This window comes from Solea senegalensis, linkage group LG4 (assembly GCF_019176455.1).
Source record: "Solea senegalensis isolate Sse05_10M linkage group LG4, IFAPA_SoseM_1, whole genome shotgun sequence".
NCBI classification, from domain to species: Eukaryota; Metazoa; Chordata; class Actinopteri; order Pleuronectiformes; family Soleidae; genus Solea; species Solea senegalensis.
In genome coordinates, this window is record NC_058024.1 from 13,356,500 (window position 1) to 13,377,326 (window position 20,827).

At 41.7% G+C, this 20,827-nt stretch overlaps 1 protein-coding gene across 1 annotated transcript in view; it reads left to right on the forward strand.

Moving 5' to 3' along the window:
• The window catches only part of LOC122767949 (netrin-1-like), a 37,955-nt gene that overhangs the window by 11,939 nt on the left and 5,189 nt on the right, over positions 1–20,827 (forward strand). The window contains exons 4-8 of the mRNA XM_044023528.1: positions 3,441–3,591; positions 3,728–3,967; positions 10,378–10,527; positions 13,487–13,540; positions 16,031–16,105. Of these exons, the coding sequence (XP_043879463.1) occupies positions 3,441–3,591; positions 3,728–3,967; positions 10,378–10,527; positions 13,487–13,540; positions 16,031–16,105 (670 nt within the window). The remainder of the gene's footprint in view (positions 1–3,440; positions 3,592–3,727; positions 3,968–10,377; positions 10,528–13,486; positions 13,541–16,030; positions 16,106–20,827) is intronic.

The window sequence follows — 20,827 nt, forward strand, 5'->3', positions numbered from 1 at the left end:
TCCCAGGATGCGATGAGACATGAACCCTGTTTGATTTGGCGCTCACACGTCATCGGCTCATGATGCGAGTGTCTATACTGGATTATAGAGAGAGAGAGAGAGTAATTGGTCCTAGATAAACAACATTTGTGCAGGAATTCCGTCTTTCTCCGTCTCCAAAAGAAGTAGTGCATTCTTTTTCACTGCAGATCACACACAATGGCACCTGTTGACAGGGCTGGTAGATTACAGCCGCTGCAATGCTGGGTTCTTCAAACATCCACAACCAATTTCCATCAGAGGTTGTCATATGCAGATGGTTGGCTGTTTCTGAAGTGTGCTCTCCTCTGCACACAGAGCGAAAAAAACCCACCTCCACTGATTTTCATCCAATATGTACACCCACCACGGCCACTTCCTTCACTGCGCCTGATAGATGCCTCTTGAACATAAATAGATTGGAATAGCATGGCTTTAAGTGGGCCCTTGAAACCGAATGAAAGCAGAAGCAGGAAAATATGCCTTGCAACTCTGGTTTTGTGTTTTCAGTAATGTCACATGTTTTTTTTTGTTTTTTTTTAATTCTCTGTTTCATACAAAAAGTTTCATTTTCAAATTGCAGCAATCTGCACGAAATGTGAAAAGACTCCTTCTTAATCGAACGCATCAAAGAAGCGCTGGTTTCGCCTTAAACGCAGGTCTCTCGGTTCGCTTTAAGTGAACCGAATGCAGGAAGGGGACTACAACGCAGGGCATTGTGGGTAAACCGCCGGGAGAAATGGCTGAGCCAATCGTTGCAGCATATATGTGTCGTATGTTCACAACGATAGGATTTGATGCAGCTCCATGAGGGGGAAGCAGAAGTCGTCCTGCATTAACCAACACATGAGCGAGTTTTCTACTGCTGTAACTCTTGATGCAGCGCCGCCTCAGGCAAGGAGGGGAAGACTTTCTTCAAAAAGTTTGGTTTGTTAAAGTGCAAAAGTGGCTAAGTGTTGCAACCGCCCACTTGAACCGAGTTCCCCAATCGTACCTACAATGAGTGAGGAAATGCACAATTTGAGTTCACTGCTCAAATTAAACAAAATCTTTTTTTTGGCAGTTCATATTATTTCTTAAACACGACCAGTATCAACAGACCTCCATGTGCAAAAGAACAAAAACCACATCATGCCACGGTACATGCAGAGTGTACACTGTCATGTAAGAGTGAAGTCCACACATTTGTGGAAAGTACCTGAGTGACTTGTGCTATGAGCAAAAGAAACTGACATACAACATAGACTGAACTGTTTCTTTTCTGTGAGCAGTATCACGCACAGACAACTTCATTTCATTTCTTGAACTGTGGTGGGAGAGTGGGGCATGGGCCCAAGGAAGAACTGAGAACTGTGTTTTGGATTGTGTCCAGTTGAAGAGGTTGATACAGGATTTATTTTGACATTTGACATAAAAAAAAGGAATGAATATCAACGAAGAGGGTAAAAGTGTCGTGGATCTCCAGATCCAGACAATGATCTAGACTTTAGTTTTTTCACATTTGCACTGGTGTTAATTGAGTCTGAAAGTGTTTCCTGTGCTCTTATTTTGAAATCTTGTGCATGTACTGTATATATACATATATGTGTATATATATACATACATATATGTGTATATATATATATATATACATACATATATGTGTATATATATATGTATATATATACATATATATATATATACACATATCGTGTTCGATGCTATAAACGGTGCTGTGAGCCTGTTGCTCCAAACACAGCTTATCAGCACTGCGCTGAGTGTGTGAGCAGAGAGCGAGGATGTGAGGGTGAGATAGCACAGCGGTCATTAGAAGAGTCTGGGGACAGCTGTGCAGATAGCACTGATTCATCTCATGACACCCTCACACACACACACGCACACACACACTGAACAGCGACTGGTCGGACACGGTTCAGGTCAAAGAAACACTACAATTCATCAAAACACAATTAAGGCGAGCTACAGTTGTTACCTTTGGCTGTTTCCTGAACTCTACCTGTGCTCTTTGAAGTGACTGCCGCTGCAGTGTTGCAATAAACACTGCATATTTTGTGGAAGATGAAAGTTCAGTACCAGCATGGACGTGTTTCAATGCTGAGCACTAAGAGCATTCAATATCCTGTTCATGGGGGGAGGAAAAAAAAAAAAAAGCCCCACCACATTTTCACTCACACTTCTCTTAAGTAGAGATAACATCTGGGATAAGACGGCAGTAAAGAGAGGGAAATGGAGGAGGGTGTGTGTGTGTCAGAGAGAGAGAGTGTGTGTTCTTCAAACCTTGGTGTATAGTGAGTGTTGAATCAGTCCTGAGAGAGACGTGTTGGAGATAAGCCTGTGACAGCTGCCAAACACAGAGGTGCCGTGTGTGTGTGTGTGTGTGTGTGCATTATACATATAGATATATGTCAGGGCCCTCATTCCATTGTGGTGTTTCTGAGTCCCAGCCACCTGCCAGCTCAGGTCTCTTGTGGCAGGTGTGAGTTAGTTTGTACGTGATTCAAAGCGGCGATGAATGTGGACCATATGTGACTGAGCCTTATCGCCTGCATCTTCCCCTGTAATGACATTAAGATTATTGAAATGTGAGGATGTGTGAGGCTCGCTTATATAAATAGTGCGGCCTCCATTCAGCCCAGTAAACATGTGGCTGTGCATTTGTGCACATTGCTAATTTAATATCATTGCACTGCAAATCAGTGCAAAGTGTGTTGCCATGTGACTGAAAGAAAGACTGAATATTCTTTAAAATATTCAAATATTCCTGGGAGAATTCATGTCTTTTGCCAGTTTTTTATTGTCTAAGAATTATCTGAGCATACTTTGATTAAAGAAAAAAATAAAACCAAATATTCTGGGGACTCCCTCATATGTTTCCCTGGGAAATTATCTGACTATACAATTTGATTAGAGCGTAAATTATGAACTATTTCAGATTATAAAATGACAATTTATTTACTATTTGTTGTACTAACCTTTTGTAAAACAATATACATAAATATGAATCTTGGTCATTTAAATGGATGAATTTAGATACTTTTTAAGTATTTATTCTCACCAAATTTCCACTATGAAATCAATGTAATAACAATAAGTTGAATTTAATACATACTTTCCATTATAAATCATATTTGTGGATTCAATGAATGATTTTAATATCACGCACACTCTCATAAGGAGACAAATTGGCAGCAACTTTAAATCACGTGGGAGGAGAATGAACCCCGAGGTCAATATTTACGAGTGAAAAATGACAATGACAATAAATTACAGAATACACCAGTCACTCAGATGTGTGGGAGAGCGGAAAAGCATTTTCCTGCCCGACATCACCAGGGTTCAGAGGTTAAATTCACAAGCAGGTGGCCGAGTCAAAGAGGGCCTGAACCAGGACATTTTCTCTTTAGATGCTCCATTATTCTCAGGCCGAGCTGCTGCGCCATCTGTTTCCAGAACCTGTTGTCGTCCCTTCATATGAAACTCATGCCACAACATCCAGACTTCATGATGTCTTTAGAGTAAAGTGCATTTTCCACCGTCTGCATTTGGCTCCGAACCACAACTGCAGACTGGAAGGTTCGTAATCACAGCGTGCCGAGTTCATCGCTGTCAGATAACGAGCTCGTGTTTCCAAAATGTCAGCTTTTCAGGAGCTTAGGAAAACGTTTCACAACGCCATGACAAATGCATTACTTTACTTTTTGTCAAACAGAGCTGCAGAACATCAAGTATTCAGTGTGTGTGTGTGTGTCTGTCTGTGCAGCCTGCCACTGTAACCTGCACGCGCGCCGCTGCCGCTTCAACATGGAGCTGTACAAGCTGTCAGGCCGGAGGAGCGGCGGCGTCTGTCTCAACTGCCGCCACAACACGGCTGGACGCCACTGTCACTACTGCAAAGAGGGTTACTACAGGGACATGACCAAAGCCATCTCTCACCGGAGAGCCTGCAAAGGTAATTATGCACGCGACGGAAGCTGGATGGGTTAACTCTATCTGTCTTAATGTTAAAGTAAAGCTCACATGTAAGTTTCCCTCAGTGATTATAGAGAAAATATGACCCCTTTTTATTTGAACTGTTTGGAAACATTTATCCAACACTTTATTTACTTTTACTTTAAAAAAAAATAGTGCATTTAATGTATACCTTTATATGTACAGTATATACACTGTGCTATCAGATTACAGTCCTTGTGCTCCTTTCATGGAGGTCATAATAATTAGATTACAGCTGAAACAATTACTCGATTACTAAATGAATCGTCAACTATTTTTATAATCGATGAATCATTTTGAGGCTTTTTTCATGATTAAAGCAAGATTTCTGATTGTTTTAGCTTCTTAAATGTGAATATATTTCTATTTATTTTATATATACATTTCTGTGCTCCATATAAGAAACAAAAGGCATTGGAGAACATCATCATTTGCAGGTTTGACAAACACTCATCAACATTTTATGGACCAAGCAATTACTCGATTCATCGAGAAAATAAATCCATAATGATATCATGATCTATTTATAATCTCGATTATAAAAAATAATAGTTGCAGCTCGGAATAAGATTATGTTGATTTAAATAGAATAATTCTCCTATACAGCACCACAAAACCTGAAGACTTGAATTTGACACATTTACACACATAAATGGCCACAATTGATGATTCTTTTCATTATCAATGTATCTGTAAATCATTTTGTCAAATAATTGATTAGTTGTTTAGTTCATAGTCTGTGTTAGTCGGACTAAAATCTAACTTTTAAAATATATGTAAACACAACCAGACAATGCGACTACTTACTACTGTATGTATATAAAACTTCAGTCTCACTCTCAATGGCACCACCATCGCACAAAAACCACCAGGCTAAATCTGGTACATTTTTAAACTGTTGAGGAAGTTTATTCAGCTCAAAGGATTCAATGTTTCTAAGTTTCTACAACATTCAGTATTTGGGAGCTGCTTAGTTTTTATTCCTCCTCAGCCGGCCAGGTCACCTTGTTAGCGGCGACTCTTATTAGACGTTACATTTCGTCGAAACATGCCGAGTATTGGCAGCTTCTGCGCACACAGTTTTCTTAGCACTAAGCTCCTGCCAACAATCTCAGGCCCACACCTGGTTCACTCTGTGTTTGGGGCTGCTGCGCGGCGAGCGTGGAAATTATATTACAGCGCGAGTGTAATAAATATTACTAAAATATAATAAATTCATGTTATTAATGAGCTATTTCAGTGGCCACCCACACAGATTCTGTACAGATACATTCAGAGTGAGTGGGGGCATCTTATGTTGGAACCAAAAATAATACTGTATATACCCTATGCATGGAAAACACTAACTTTGGTAGGTGTTATTACAGCAGTTTGTTCTAAATACAGTATATTATATATATATATATATAAAAAAATATATATACATACATTTATATATGTATGTATATATATATATATTATATATTTAATGGTTTATTCAACCAGTTCAATATCTTCAATGGCAGAAATGTGAATTCTTTAACCCTTTGTGCTCACCCTTGGTAAATTGCTGTGGGAATAATACACCACTCCTATTATGGACATCCTGGGTGTGTGTGTGTATTTGCATTTTTTTATATTGCAGCGTTAATTGTGCAGAGGTCACATAATAGACCGTTGTTTCTGTTCATAAAAAACGAGCCACGCGAACTTTGAACTGTGACATATCTCCAATGTTTCGAGCACTTTTTGTTTAGTTGAAAATAAAAAAATAACACTGACTTAATGTGATTGCATATTGGATATAAGATTTTCTATATTAGTAATAACATAGTAATGAAATAAAGCCTAATGTCTAAATGCTCTGTGTTCGAAGGATTAATTATCTGGCATTTTTATCTCTGGAGTTAAACTTTACTTTTATCATGTGCTTTACAAAACATCACAACACAGACACAGTGCACCTTTTCACACATATGGTACGAAAGGATTTCTGTTGTTGTTGTTGCTCAAAAACCTCAGAAGAAAAGCATCCAGCTGTCTTGGTGTCAGTGAAGTGACCCGTGCAGCTCCTGAGCTATTTGAGATTCTCTGTGGATCCCTGACAAGACAAACACAACAAAACAGAGCAGAGGTGTGAGCTGATCCACTGAACACGGCAAGGGAAACTACTTGCTAATCGCCCCTAACAACACAAATACACACGTGTATAGTTACACACACACACACACACACAGATCCAGGTGTGAGCACGTACATCAGGTTTGAGACCAGGCTGCCAAGGATTAATGTGAGGTGAGACAAAAGCTGAGCTCCTTCTGTTTGTAGCACCTCAGGGAGTAAAGACAGCACCAGAGGCTGTGAGCAAACAAACTGCTGTCACTCTACATCACTTTGTCTAAACATCCCATAGACGTGCCTGCATCAGGCTGTAAGTGAGAAAATACACACAGAAACCGTGATGTTAGTGTGCAAAGGCAGATAAACTCAGCAGCTACTTTATCAGATAACTTTATCAACTGCTTGTTAAGATAATGTCAAATTAAACTGAGCGTCAAATGAGGAAGAAAGGTGATTTAACCTTTAAGCCTTTAAAATGTCTGTATGGACTTTTTTCTTTTGCTTATTTTAACCATAAAAAGCCAACTTAACCATTTTTCCAGAAAACTTTTAATATCTGGCAGTTACTGCATGTTAAAATACTGTATTAACAATTTAAAATGAAGAAAAACAGTATATTGAACATTTAGAATGACATTTGCTTGAGTTCTTGTCTCAGTGTCCAAAAACAGGCCAAAAACTGATGCATAATTACGGTAATGCAAAGTGCGCTTGCACACAATGTGTCGTCCGACATACAACGCAAATCTTATCACAATCGCAATTTCGGTCAAAATAGTCGCAATTGGATATTCATTCAAAATCGTTCAGCCCTACACGAGTACGTCCCTAAATGCAAAGAATCCATAACATTTATTTAAGAAGCTGAATTCACAGAGCTGGTTCTTATTATTTAAACAAAGACAAAAGACCTTAACGGATTAATATTTCTTGAATTCCTTACAATAAAATAATAGATTAAATTGCAGCCTACGAACGTGCTACTCGTTTCACTGTAATACCTCTGGTGTTAAGCAATATCACTAAATGCCACTGATCATTTCCATCACGATCTACGACCACAGACTAATTATATTATATTATATAATAAAAAGAGTGACACTGGGCACGTGAATATCTTGTGGTCTCCTGCAGCAGCCGCCGCTGCCGACTGCATCTCAGTTTGCATATCCTTCAGTGCCCTAACCCTCGCTGCACCGCTGGCTATTTCAACGCGGGAAAACAGCAACATGATATTTCCGACACTCCTCCCTTCCTAATTCACTCTGACGCACTCGACTCGCATGAAATAAGAGCAGAGGCATGAGCGAGATGGCGTATGAGGGTGTTTTTCGGTTGTTTTCTTAATTATCGGACAGTCAGAGATTACCACCGTGGAGAGAGCTGGGATGGATTTACTGCCAGAGGCGGTGTTTTGCTGAACAAAATCTTGATAGAGCATCTGCATTTAAAAAATGACAAATGGCTCTGCGCGGTATTGTTCCGCGCTGCCAGCCTAAACATTTTCACAAGCTATATTTGGGGAGTAATTCAGTGAAAGGGTGAGGCTGCACTTCTCACTTTTCCTAATCATGTAGCAACTTCTATAGATCTGTGCAGAGACTTTCCAAACAGCTGGAGTGGTCACCTGGAGACCTGACGTCCATGCGGCTCCCCATCACACACCCGGCTCATTGCTCTGGAGTCAAATCCAAACACGCTGATTGCTGCCTTTTCTCCTCGGGTGACAGAAACGGCGTAATGTGACATCAGTTACGAACCATTTTATTTATTGTTCAAATCAGCCAACCATCCTGCTCTGCTGTTGTTGGACAGGAAATACAGCGCAGCGCCAACGCGGGCCAGGAGGAAGTCTGCTTTCATTCCCCCATTCCTTAACCTTTCCTCATTTCACGTCTCAACAGAATGTCCTCTCAATGATTCACTTAATAGTTGAAGGTTTCATGTAAAAAAAAGGCTCCACTGCACTAAACTGTGCCTACATCTCCAGTGGCAGTGTGGAATGCCTCATGCTTTATTTCCCAGATTAACAACTTCACCCCTCATCAAGCGCAGTGTAAACATGGCTCTTGGAGACCCACAGTCCCCCGGCCCCGGCCCCTCCTCCTCCTCCTGCCCCTTCAGTTTGTTTTTTCTTGGTCCCCTCGTATGTTTGGCAGTGTAAGCCTTTAACTGGGCACAGCGAGTGCACAGAGATGAAGCTGGTGCTTGTGTCACTGCACAAACCCTGAACCCCTGAGCAAACACTCAGCTCTGTGAGGCCCCGCCCCCCGCTCGCGCTGCAGGTTGAAATTAATTAATGTTTCCCATTTGTACGACTCCCGGTAAAAGCAGTCATCATGGAGTTCAGGGTCTCATGAGGATGAAGGAGTGAAAAATGACTTTATATATTCATTTTACCAATCACTGTTTTTAATTAGCAATATAGTCTCACAGGCTGCTGAAGTCACTTAAACGAGTAGTTTGACATCGTTATGTCTGTAACACGCATGTGTTAGAAGAATGGCGGCCGTTCAAATATATACATATAAGCTCCCTCCAAAAAAATTAGGTAATTTTGGGTACAACAGCCATGAGATTGTGCACAGTAGTGTTACTCGTCTCATGCCTGTGGCTGTGAGAACAAGCCAACCACATTTGGCTTTACACTCAGTCACTCAGGAAAAGAAGACGTTTGGGTGCTTTTTCCTGGCTTTTGGAAAAGGCTTACAAAGTGTAAAAAACAATGTGGCTTTAACATGCAAAATATAAAGAGTAATAATGGTCTGTGTTTACGTCGTTAACAGGCAAGTGGTAGATGAGGAAAATACTTTAAAAAGTTAGTGGGAATGGATAACTAGATCCACAATATCAACAACTTCACTTCAAAAATGACTATCGATATTTTCTCAGTGAATCAAGTAATCATTTGGTTCATAAAAAGAAATGATGATATTCTCAAATGTCTCGTTTTGTCCACAAACCAAAATGATTCAGTTTGTATGATTTCTTTGTTACATGGAGCAGAGAAACCAGATTATCAAAATAATTGTTTCAACCCTAAAACAGAGTTTATTCTATAGAATATTTTATATCTATATACAGTATATATTATTGCTCAATAGCTGTTTACAGTAGCAGTGAAAATAAATGTCACCGCTATATGATGTCACCACTGAGTTTTATTGTTAGTTGTGTTACGTAATGAAAGTTTTATTGCACTTTCAGTTTCTTCTTTCTTCATTTTTATGTAAACAACATGGTCCTGAATCCAAAGAAGGAATAAATCAGGTCCCCATAACTCAGCACATGCCCTTGGAAGAAATTAAAAATAGAGCGAGAACACAAAGGAGCGCAACCTTTTTTTCTTTTCTTTTTTTTTTTATTTAACGAGCATCTCGTTATGTTAATGAAGCTCTATAAATTTCGCGTAAAAGTAAGTCCAACCTCGACACGACCACTTCAAGCTCATTTCAAATAACTCTGGTTATTGGTGCATAGAACACATGCAGAGCTAATAGGGGAGGCTGGGCTCCCACTTCAAACACTGGCTTTATGGTAAATGTTTGGCAGAACTTGCTCACACACACACACGCGCACACACGCACACACACGCACACACACACACGGAGAAGTAAATTTCTCACATTCAACTCACAATCCTCCCAGCTAACATGGACTTTGAAGTGCGTTCCACTCGTCCATTAATAGGAAACATTATTCCGGCAGCGTTTGTGGGGAACGTTTTGCCAAAAAAGCTTTGCGTTGGGAAGTGAATCTCAAGAAGAGAACACACACACACACACACACTCATACACAAACACATGCATGAAACATTCCCACACATACTTTGACGTATACACTCGAAACAATACCGTGCGGTGAGAGTGAAATACTATAATTAATCAAGTTATTTACTCTTTTTCATGCCTTCCACAGCAGAGCCTAATAAAGAACCCTATGGTCATTATGGGTGGAGTGAAGTGGTGTAATTTGATTGAGGTTTTCGTTCTGGTCCGAGGCCCAGTTCTCCATCTGCGATGGTCTGGAAGGAAAACACACTCCGCACTAATGTGAATGAATTCTCACTAGGGTTTGAGCGAGATTGCTTTTTATTGTATGGAATATGGAGAGTCAGCACGGGACGAGCCAGCCGAGACATACTGTAGTCATTTGAAAGCTGATATTCGCTGGCTTTTGCAAACCACCCATGTTTGCGCTCTCAAATCACAAGTTGTTTACTTGAGTCTAATTTAGCTTGGTGTTTGTGCTCTTCTTGTTTTCCTCCAGCGTGTGATTGCCATCCGGTCGGCGCAGCGGGGAAGACGTGTAACCAGACAACGGGACAATGCCCCTGCAAGGACGGAGTGACAGGAATCACCTGCAACCGCTGCGCGAAGGGCTACCAGCAGAGCCGCTCTCCCATCGCGCCCTGCATCAGTAAGGCCAACGTCTGTCAACCTTGCACACGCCTGTCAGTCAAATCACTGAATGACAGCTTGTGTGTGTTTAACAAATCATTTATGTACTATAGCAACATATGCACGCTTTAATAACTAAAACGTTGTGTTGCTGAGTTCCTCTTGTGTTGTGTATAGTATCTGTTCAACCAAAGTTTGCGCATCGCTGTTCTTTAAAGCCCTGTTTCCATCGTGGCACAGTTCGGTTTGGTGCGGCGCGAGAACAGCGTCTTTGTCAGCGAGATACACAGCGCTGTAACGACGACATTGAACGCGACACGATGAACGACATCCAGCCGCTCTTTTGTTTCTGCTCGGTTTGTGGATGTTTGTCTCAACAAGACGTCAAAGCTTTGTGTGAGAACAGACTCAAGGGAGTGACGCTTTTCTGTCACCCAATCAGCTGACTGTCGTGGGTTTAGCTCCACCCATACCGTACCATTACTCTCGGTCAGATATTTTGGTACCATTCCTAAAGGAAACACAAAAAATACGTGTGTGTCAAATTAGTGAGCTGTAACTTTAACTTTAATCATTATGAAGAGTTCTGCTGGTGTTAGAGCATACAACACTTAGAAGAGTGTGATGGAATAAACCCTCCCTGAAAGGTAGATCACTGACAACAGGAGGAAGCTCCAACAGCTTTAAACTACAATTAAATAATGTTACACAAGTTCTATGACGACTTCATTTCTAATATTATTTGCCAGAAATGTGAGTCCGTCAACCTGATCAGGATCGAGGGTGGCTGTCTTTTTATTTACACCCAGGTTCAAAATAATAATGACTTTTGAATAAAAAGTGACAGCCTGGGTGAGACTGCAGAAAGCAACAAATCCTTTCTCGGCCCTCCCTTTCCCAAGTGCATCAGGGGAAAAAGGTTTCCTCATCAACTAGTTGAGTTAATGAGCTTCCCATAGATACGCGCGTAATTGTCAGTGTTCTTCGTTCGTAGGTATCGGGTTTATAAGGGTAGAGCCATCCTTCTTCAGATTTTGCAGTTTATAAAACTCTTTCTGAATTAAGAAATTGAGTGATTGCTCTACGTGTTTTGCTTATTTTTACACTTATTCGACCAAGTTTAGTTGTTTTTGCCCAGACACACACACCTGAAGCTTGGACATGCCAAAAATTGCCACAGCAAGAGAATCTTTGTCTGGTTATTCAAGAAGGAGAATAAAGGAGCTTGTCCTGAGGAGCTTGATAATGATCAAATACCAAACACAAAAGTTCAAGTTTATCAGGAACAGTTCAATTACTTTCATTTATCTTAAAGTTGATCAGTTTAATTTGATGCAAAACAAAAAAATAGAGTCAATTCACTTTGCAGCTATAAAGAAATCCACTAATTGCGAGAGATTCCTATAAAATGAATTGATTGCAGCCAGGTCTGTTGCCAAATTTGCTCAGCCAAACCCTACAGGATAACCCCAGCCATAATTACAGCGGGACAAGACCTGACAAGGACAGGACACGTGGTTAGGCCTGAATTCACGGCCCACACTTGTGTTGTGTTATTTTTATACCCCTGTTCCATTATTTTAGATAGCTGTTTGGCTGTGTAAACCAGAGCCTGGATAAACAGACCATCACTGCTTGCCTAACATGGCCTTGTGTGCCTTCTACACCGTTAACGGCCCGTCTCACAATAAATCCCCAGAACGAGTCCAAGGGAATGATGGCTGATATGTTTATTGGCTGTATCTGCCGCGCGCAGATTCCAGGCCCTCGGCAATAAACGCCAGCAACCTCACAGAAACAGAGATGGGTTGCTATAGTAGCTGCTTTTTTGCTATAGGAGCATCGAGGAGGAGGAGGAGGAGGCTGGCACCAAAAGATAAGATGCAAGTCTGGTAGATCAGGCATTCACTAACAATTGTCCACTACGTGACTGAGGCTGATAAGGGCAGGTGGGAAAAGGACAAGGTCTGTGTGGACCAAGAATCACAGTGACTTAACATGCTAAGTTGGATTGACACTCCCAGATAATGCGACTGGGAGTCAAATTACTTTTGCATGTATATGTTCAGTCATATAAGAGTGAGACTCAAACCCTGCACATGCAACATGGTTCTTATTCAACCCAGAAATAATAGAAGAAGTCAGTCACAGAAGATTAGATTATCTAGACTAGATCTAGACTAGATTAATTAATTAATTAACTATTTTGATAATCAAATTTTTTTTTTTATCAGCTTCTTAAAATGTGAATATTTTCTGGTTTCCTCATTAAAATGTAATCATTTTGGTTTGTGGACACAGCAAAGCATTCAAGATCATCATCATTTCCAGGTTTGGTAAACACGGATCAACATTTTATGGACCGATAATAGAGAAAATAATCATTAGTTGCAGCCCTTATTGCCACATAACGAAGAGGAGTCAAGGACAAGGACAGAAGCCCATGTGAATAGCGTAATGAATCCACAACCATAGCTCAACTTACACACTGTGCAGCAGGATTTCTCACATTTAGTTGGAAAGGTAACCAATGTGAAGTAAAAAAAAGAGAGGAAATTGTGTTTTTTTTTATATCTGAATATATCTGGTTTCACATGTTTTTTGAAATAACGTCTTCTGTTTTTTATAGTACAATACGGAGTATGTGTGACATCTACCTCCCTGCCAGCTCTGACTTTAACAACCCCGCCGTCTTTGGCTCTTTCACACACACATCCCAGTCAGAGGGGAACAGGACATTAATAACACACTCACTTACGTGCGGGACATTTTTTGTGTCACATCTGTGTTTCAAAATCAACTGTTATTAATAAGATGTTCTATTAAATCCATTCCCAGATCGTTTTTAGTTGGGGTTTTTTTTCACATACACTTGGAGATGAAGCGTTTGTAATGAGGGTAAAGGTTATTCAGCTGTAGTTTCCTCATAGATTGAAGAATCACATAGGATATAATGATGTTATTCTCCTTTATTACAGAGATCCCAGTTGCATCTCCAACAGCAACTTACAGCAGCTACGAGGAGCCATCAGGTGAGTAAAATAGCAGAAGTCATATCTCTCTATCTCACACACAAACACACACACACGCACGTTTTTCCATTTATTCATTTTATCACCCGTCAACTAAACACTTCAGTGAGCTCTGGCTGCTGCTGATGTGAACTCCAGATATTTTGCCAGCGCTCCCCGTGGCCTCGTTGCCTGTATTCCCAGCCTGCCCTGCAGCCTCCCCAGGGTTGCAGCCCTAATCTGATTACATGCTTCATTTGCACCAGTTTGTATTTCAATCAAGGCTCGCTGCACCGGCGGGGAAGCCCTGCCTGACCCTATTGTTCCAAGGTCTCAACATCAGACTGCTGACAGTAGAGGATGTGCCACAGCAGCAACATTCACCTGCAGGTTTTACGTTACCTGTATTGTTAAGCTGTTGACTTTTAATAATGAGAAGCAAACAGGAGAAAACCTGTCACCTAAACTGTTAATGAACTAATTTAAAGTACACTGGGCCTGTGTGAATAGGCTGACTCACTTCAGATCATCGATCAGAGTCTGACGAGAGTGGCGCCACTGACGTTAAGATCTTTGTTGCGAGTGCCACTTTCTACTATAGTGACCGCCGAGGCTGCGAGGAGTTTTGGACTCCTGTCAGAAACTACACAGACACCACCCTCCAAATTAGGAACAGTGTGGTCCCTAGGGACCCCGCAGAATGATTGTGGCACTGCTGCGGGGACACACAAAGGGGGTGTTTGTCCTCGCAGCAGGGGACTGGACCTTAATGGGAGCTGTGGGTGTAGTGGCCCACGGCAGCGGTTGCGCTAAGGGACTAATGGGCAACGTCAGCTATCAAAGGGAGGTACGATGAAGGCCCCGGGGTCCAGTAGCAGATAAAGAGGCCTCCCGCCCTCACCATTTCATTTACATGGAAATCAGGCCTGCTCGATATGGACTCGTCAAATTCATTTACTTTGGGATTTCCTCTTTTCTTATTTCTCCCGCCACCGCAGAAAGCGGCCAGGCATTCCAGCAGAAAATGCTTTCTCCACATACATGAATTTGATCCTCATCCCACGTCCCAAAACGCTCCTTTTTTGAGAGGGAGGAGAGGGGCGTTTTTTTCTTTCTCCATCATTACCCAGGCAACCTCATTCACACAGAGTATAATGGGGAAGAAAGGGGAAGACTGGACAGAGGGCTGGAAGAAATAATGAAGTTTGTCCATATTCAGGCGAGCTGAAAGGTCCCCTCTCTCTCTAAACTGCCCCCTCCTTTCTCTTCAGACTGCCCAACCCAGCTTTCCCACCCCCCTAAAAAAAGAGCACAAGGCTTATTGCTCTCGGAAAGGTAGAGCGGGAGAGGGGCAACACTTGGAGATTATCTGGTTCCAATTTGTGTCAGTCAGAAGAAAATGGAGGGAACAAATGATTTCAATTTTTGGTCTGGACTCTGGTCCCACCACTAGTTCCCTCATTACATAAAAGGTACCTGGCGCAGTGACAGCGCAACAGCAGTGGCCATCGATAAAGCCCTTTGGCACGCTAACCCAGGTACATGTACACTGGTGTAAGAGGAAAACCAGAAAAGACATTAATCATGAGTACGTGAGCGTCTTTGCGGGCGGGGGGGATGGAAGGGCTGGAATGGCTGGCGTACTCGCTTTCTCACCTCATGTGGCTGAGATGCTGCTATGGTTCGGGTCACACTTTCCACGTTATGTGTCCGCAGAGAGCCACTTTGCATTTCCGCAAGCTCGTATATGACCGCAGAGTTGTTCTTACTAAAACAATGATCCGCGTCAGTGTAGCGTTCCAACACTCAATCTCATAGTCCATTCCAGTAAATGTCTACCCAGGAGTTTGTCCTTTTTTTGTATGTCCTCGTATTCTCTGGGTGCCGAGTTGTAGATGTGTGGCTTCTTGCAATGGTTTCAGTCTTCTTTGTTGTCTTTTTTTGTGACCAAATCAAGTGGACTCAAAGTGTCCTAGACGTAGCATGTGATCAGCACACCTCCATTTTGACTCGCATTCGTCCCTGTACCATTACGGAAATGCGCGTATGACGAGATTTGGGCCATGCAGACCCTTGCGGACATCTGCGGACACATAGACGTGGAAAGTATGACCCGCGTCTTAAGGATCCCTGCCTAATTTTCAGTAGGTCACTTGCTAATTTCACCCCGTGACCTTCTGTTGTGCAGTCGTGACCTCCGTCACTCTCAGAGAACGAACAATGCATGCCAGGACACTGACGAGGGAGCGCGCCGCAGTGGAAAAGTGGGGAGGCGTACCGTTGAAATGTGTTGACAGACACAGGAGGATCTGTGTAAGCCTTAAGCCAGTTCCCGTTGGCGCCTGAAGGCATCTTTAAGACCCCGCAGGCATGAATAGTGTAATGCAAGGGACCTCATAGGAGGCTCATCCAGCTGGAATCTAGTCTGATGATGTTATAAAGACACACAGGATGAGATTTGCCATCTAACACTTTCTTTCCCTTACCCCCACTGTTTTTTTTTTTTAACAGATTGCGACTCACACTGTAAAGCATCCAAGGGAAAGATGAAGATCACCATGAAGAAGTACTGTAAAAAGGACTATGGTGAGTGAGTCAAGTATACAGGCATGCGTGCAGTCTGACCTCTGGACAACAGCTGGCAGAGGTCAAACGTCTTGATTGATCAGATGTCGAGCACAACAATTCCACAGTGATTATAAATGTATAATTTTCATTATGCACCTGTATAACATAACAGAAATACAAAGGCCTAATTTGCATATTTGGTCTTTAAGTTCAGTCCTGGTGCTGGAAGTTTTGGTGTCACCTACTCTGGGTTTGGAAACAGAGTAATTATTTAATTCAAATTAATGTTGATAAGACTGACTGGTCTTAAAGCTGTAGTGGGCAAGATTGCAAGAAATGCAGATTGTTTATTCCCACACAAAAGTCCTTAAATGACTTGCTCTGAGAGTAGACTCTTACCATTCTGAGTTTCTTTGCAGCATAGGCATTTGTTGCCAATGCTGAAATAAATCTTTCCACTAAATTGATATGCACATGCAATGGGAGTGCGAACTGTGATTGGTCCATTTCTACAGAAGTCGGTTAATATTTTGATTCACGCTATGTTGGAAAAACACAAATCTACTCATGCTGCTATAATATGAAATAAGATTTTAAACATTGGAGAAAATAAATGTATTATGATCAGCATTAATATTGTGACAGAGGCTACAAATGTATTATTTCATAATTAATTATGATTAATGTATGCGTGCATAACACCAGAAATGTGTTGCTCACCTTTAAGAGTATAGTTCTATATTTTTCATGCTAATATCAGATACATTATATTAAAATTGCACTGGCAGCTAATGTTGAATTTTTACTGAGGTTTCATAATTTGAAAAAGCTCAAAATTGACTAATGTTGTCTCCCATGGGATTATGTGTGGAATTACATACATTTTTTTCATGAAACAATTAAAAAAATAGAGTCTTAACCATGGCTGGTTCATCGGGGTTCAAGGAAAAACTGAGCCTGACATGTTTATAAGCTATTTTATTTAACTGTCCTATTTTAGTAAGTGTGACAACAGGTGGGAGATCATGAGTTTCATTTTAACCATGCTTATTTACTATTTTATTGGCTCTTCAGTTGTCCAAATTATTAAATTAGGACACACCCTGAATGAACTCAGTCCTTTCTCTCCTTCAAAACTAGAAGCATTTTGTGCAGAATTAATCTCAGGTTTTACCCACTGAGCACACAGTTATCTTTTTTGGATTTGTATGCACCTCTCAGCCCTGTGCCTTCCCCTGCCCTGCGGCACCTCGTCTCCAGACTAGTTATAAAAGATTCAAAGTGTCGATGTCTGAACTTTGGAGGACTTGTAGACTTTCACCCCTGTAGATGCAGTGGAACACGAACACACTGCGGGGGGAATGTTCTGTCCACCCCAGTCTGACTCGGGTATTTGGCAAAAGCTTCACGCATTTAAGAGCAAATTCGAAACAGATAAGAAAGCAAAAAAAACTGACATTTAGCAATGGCATTATGTTCCACACAGCAAGTGATGAAGCTGAAATAAATAAGATTAAAAAGTTTTACGTTAAAAATGCTTTAGGTGATACAACTATTACCAAAAACCACAACAGAAGGATAAATCCTACAATTCTTACACAAGAAAGGATAAGAAGTTGCACGACTGTACTGTGCAGCTGCACATTCATCCACCTGGCAAATGATCCACTCCACTCTTTGGGTTTTCTGCACCATTAATCTCTGCAATATAACAGTTTGTTATTAGTGGTTTTAACATAAGTAAATCACAAAATACTGCATAGAGTGAGCCTCTGGACACTCTTCCCTACGTTATTAAATTTATTCCTTACAAATATGAAGCTGAATCCTCGGTAACTTGTCTATGAGATTCCAAGATTCTGGTGACAATCCCAGCTGACATAGGGTCGAAAGGCGGCGTATAAAATTTAAATAAAAGAGTAAAATCGACGTGCACTTTAACACACACACACACACACATATGCCAATTACATATATATACTGTCATGTGACTGGAATGCAGCATTCAGTGTGGTGGCGGCTTTAAGATAAAAAAAAAGCAGTTGTAAATCTTTGTAGTGATAAAAGGTTCATCATCATTTGCTCTCCCACGATCGTTCATCTCTTTCTGAGCAGACAGAGTTGTCTCTCACTCTTTAGAAAAATGTCATCGACTGTCTGTCAGGAAAAAAAACAGCTCTATTTACTTTCAACTTCACCCGGCAGAAGAATGAAGAAATGTACTTTATTCCCCTTCACAGTCGAGTCGACAGTAATTCAGGCCATTTGGTTTCTTTTTGCACGGAAGCCAAACGCAGTCATTATTCATATTTCCACTGACTAAAATCTTAATTTAACAGAGCTGAGAGAGACATTACATCTATAAATCAGTCGGGCTGATTCACGCACAGTGGGCGGTTCCTGTTTGTTTTTCCCCTGAAGTCCCTCAAAAAACTGTCTGGAAGCAGATGATCCTGCCTGATCCGCGCTGGGGCAGGACGGCAGACATCAGTGCTCAGCATACACTCCCTTTGCCTCGGTCTAATTCATTTCTCAGGCCTGTCGCACCGCTTTTGTGGGGCCTCAAAGTCTCCTCTCTGTTCTCTGGGGGCCACAACCCTGATGTGCGAGGGGTTGTGCTCCAGGGCCCCCCCAGGGGTCACGGGAAGGGGCCCTCTGTTTAAACACAGTTGTGCGCTCTGCCGGCGCCCAGCATTCCTCGGGGCACAAACAGGTGGTAAATTAGGCAGACGGTGACGGATTGCCACCCCGGAGAGAAAGAAATATGTTTTGTTTATTCAATTTTTGTTTTTCATCACTGCCGTAGCTACGGAGACGGTGGACACAAAAGGATTATATTCGCGCCTGAGACCCTCCTCTGCACACACGTACCCTCCCTCTCCCTGTCACCAGGCGGACAATGAATCAAAGCGCCGCGTGTTTACCGATGCTCCGGGGTAGTGCTCAAAGGCAGGGCGCCCGGAGCCTCACTGGGCCACCCCTCTGTGCTCACCCCAGGAGAGCAGGTCCCGCAATCATTCACTTAGCTGATAACCAGAGGGGACACTGGGGCCTCAGTGCGGTAATTAAGCAAGCTCTAATTTCATTAGCTCGTGCTTGTTGGTGGCAGGCAGTGTCAAGCCACAGCACACTGTCCAAAGAAGATGGGAAGCTTTGCTGTGAGGGAGACTTAGTTGGCAGCCATTGTATGAGCGCAGGATCACCTTACACTCATCTCTTCTTCTTCGTCGTCTCCTTCTTTCACCAAAACAGTGTGCACTATTTCCTAACAGATGGTTTGACCCCAGACTCTCCGTTTCTCTCTGGTGTCTATTTAGCTCCAACCAAGTGGCAGCAAGCGTGTGTGTGTGTGTGTGTGTGCGGGTCTCTGTGTGTGTGTGTTTAAATACTCCAAGTACACACTGAGAACACACTCGAGAGAGAGAAAGAGAGGCAGACACTGACGCTGACACTGTGCCTGGATGCTGTAACCGAGTCTCCTCAGCCTGGAGAGGAGAGAGCTATCTCCTCTGGATTCTCACGCTGCAGAGTTGGATGGAGCTCTGGGAGCAGAACCCGGGTAGCTCATGAGGTCGGAAACACATCCTGATTCTCCTGGAACTTTTTCTGTGGCTGGGAAGACAAATAGTGCCCACCCCCCACTCTCCTCAACCCCTCCTCACACACCCTTTATGTGTCTGGATGAAGGAGAGGGCCAAGATGAATGGCAGAGGCTGTGAGAGCTCGCTCTACTCAGACCAACAACCCTTCTTTCTTCTGGAAATTGTGTGCAATTTGCTCACGCCATGCATTGACACACATACTCAAACACCCCGCTCCTCCAACTCTCTTCATTCTTGGCAGTAAAAGAGGGGGGGGGTTGACTGATGAACAGTGAAAGTGATCATGTTCAGCCAGAAATGCAAAGAAAGGGATATCTTACCACGATATCAGGAGAGCATGAGGGGGAAAGAGTGTTTTCAGCAAGTCGAGATGTTTTTTATATATGTATATATATATATATATATATATATATATATATATATATATATATATATATATATACATACATATACATATATACATACATACACATATATACATATATATATATACATATATATATATGTATATATATATACATATATATATATACATATATATATACACATATATATGTATATATATATATATATGTATATATACATATATATATATATATACATATATACATATATACACATATGTAAAAAACTTGCTCTCGTCTCTGGTTGTAGAAAAACAAGAGCACTGACTGAGCATAAAAGTGTGTTAAAACTGCAGTGCGTAACAGTAAAGAAATGTCCTTTACTGATCAGTATAGTAGTGATTTTTATCTTGTGTCACCCATGCTGCACACAGGAAGTGACTTATTTTATGCCAACACAGATGGAGGCGACAGCAACATGGTGCTAGTAAAGCGAGAACATGGAAAGTTTCAGAAGTGAAGTCTACTGCCCAAAAAAAATATCAGTGGTTAAGCAGTTTGACCCGGTAAGACCATCATGACATTCAGGCCGCCTGGATTTATTTTTATTCTATGGCTGTAGAATGTTCAATTTTCCAACTTACACTTTCAATATCTGGCAGTTCGTGAATCTCGGTTGTTCCGCAGAAGTCCTGAGGGGCTACTGTAGTGACAAGTACTGTATATAGGCACAAAGATCTATTTCTCTCTCTGCTTTCCGGTATGCATCCATGATTCTTCTACCTTTATCCTCC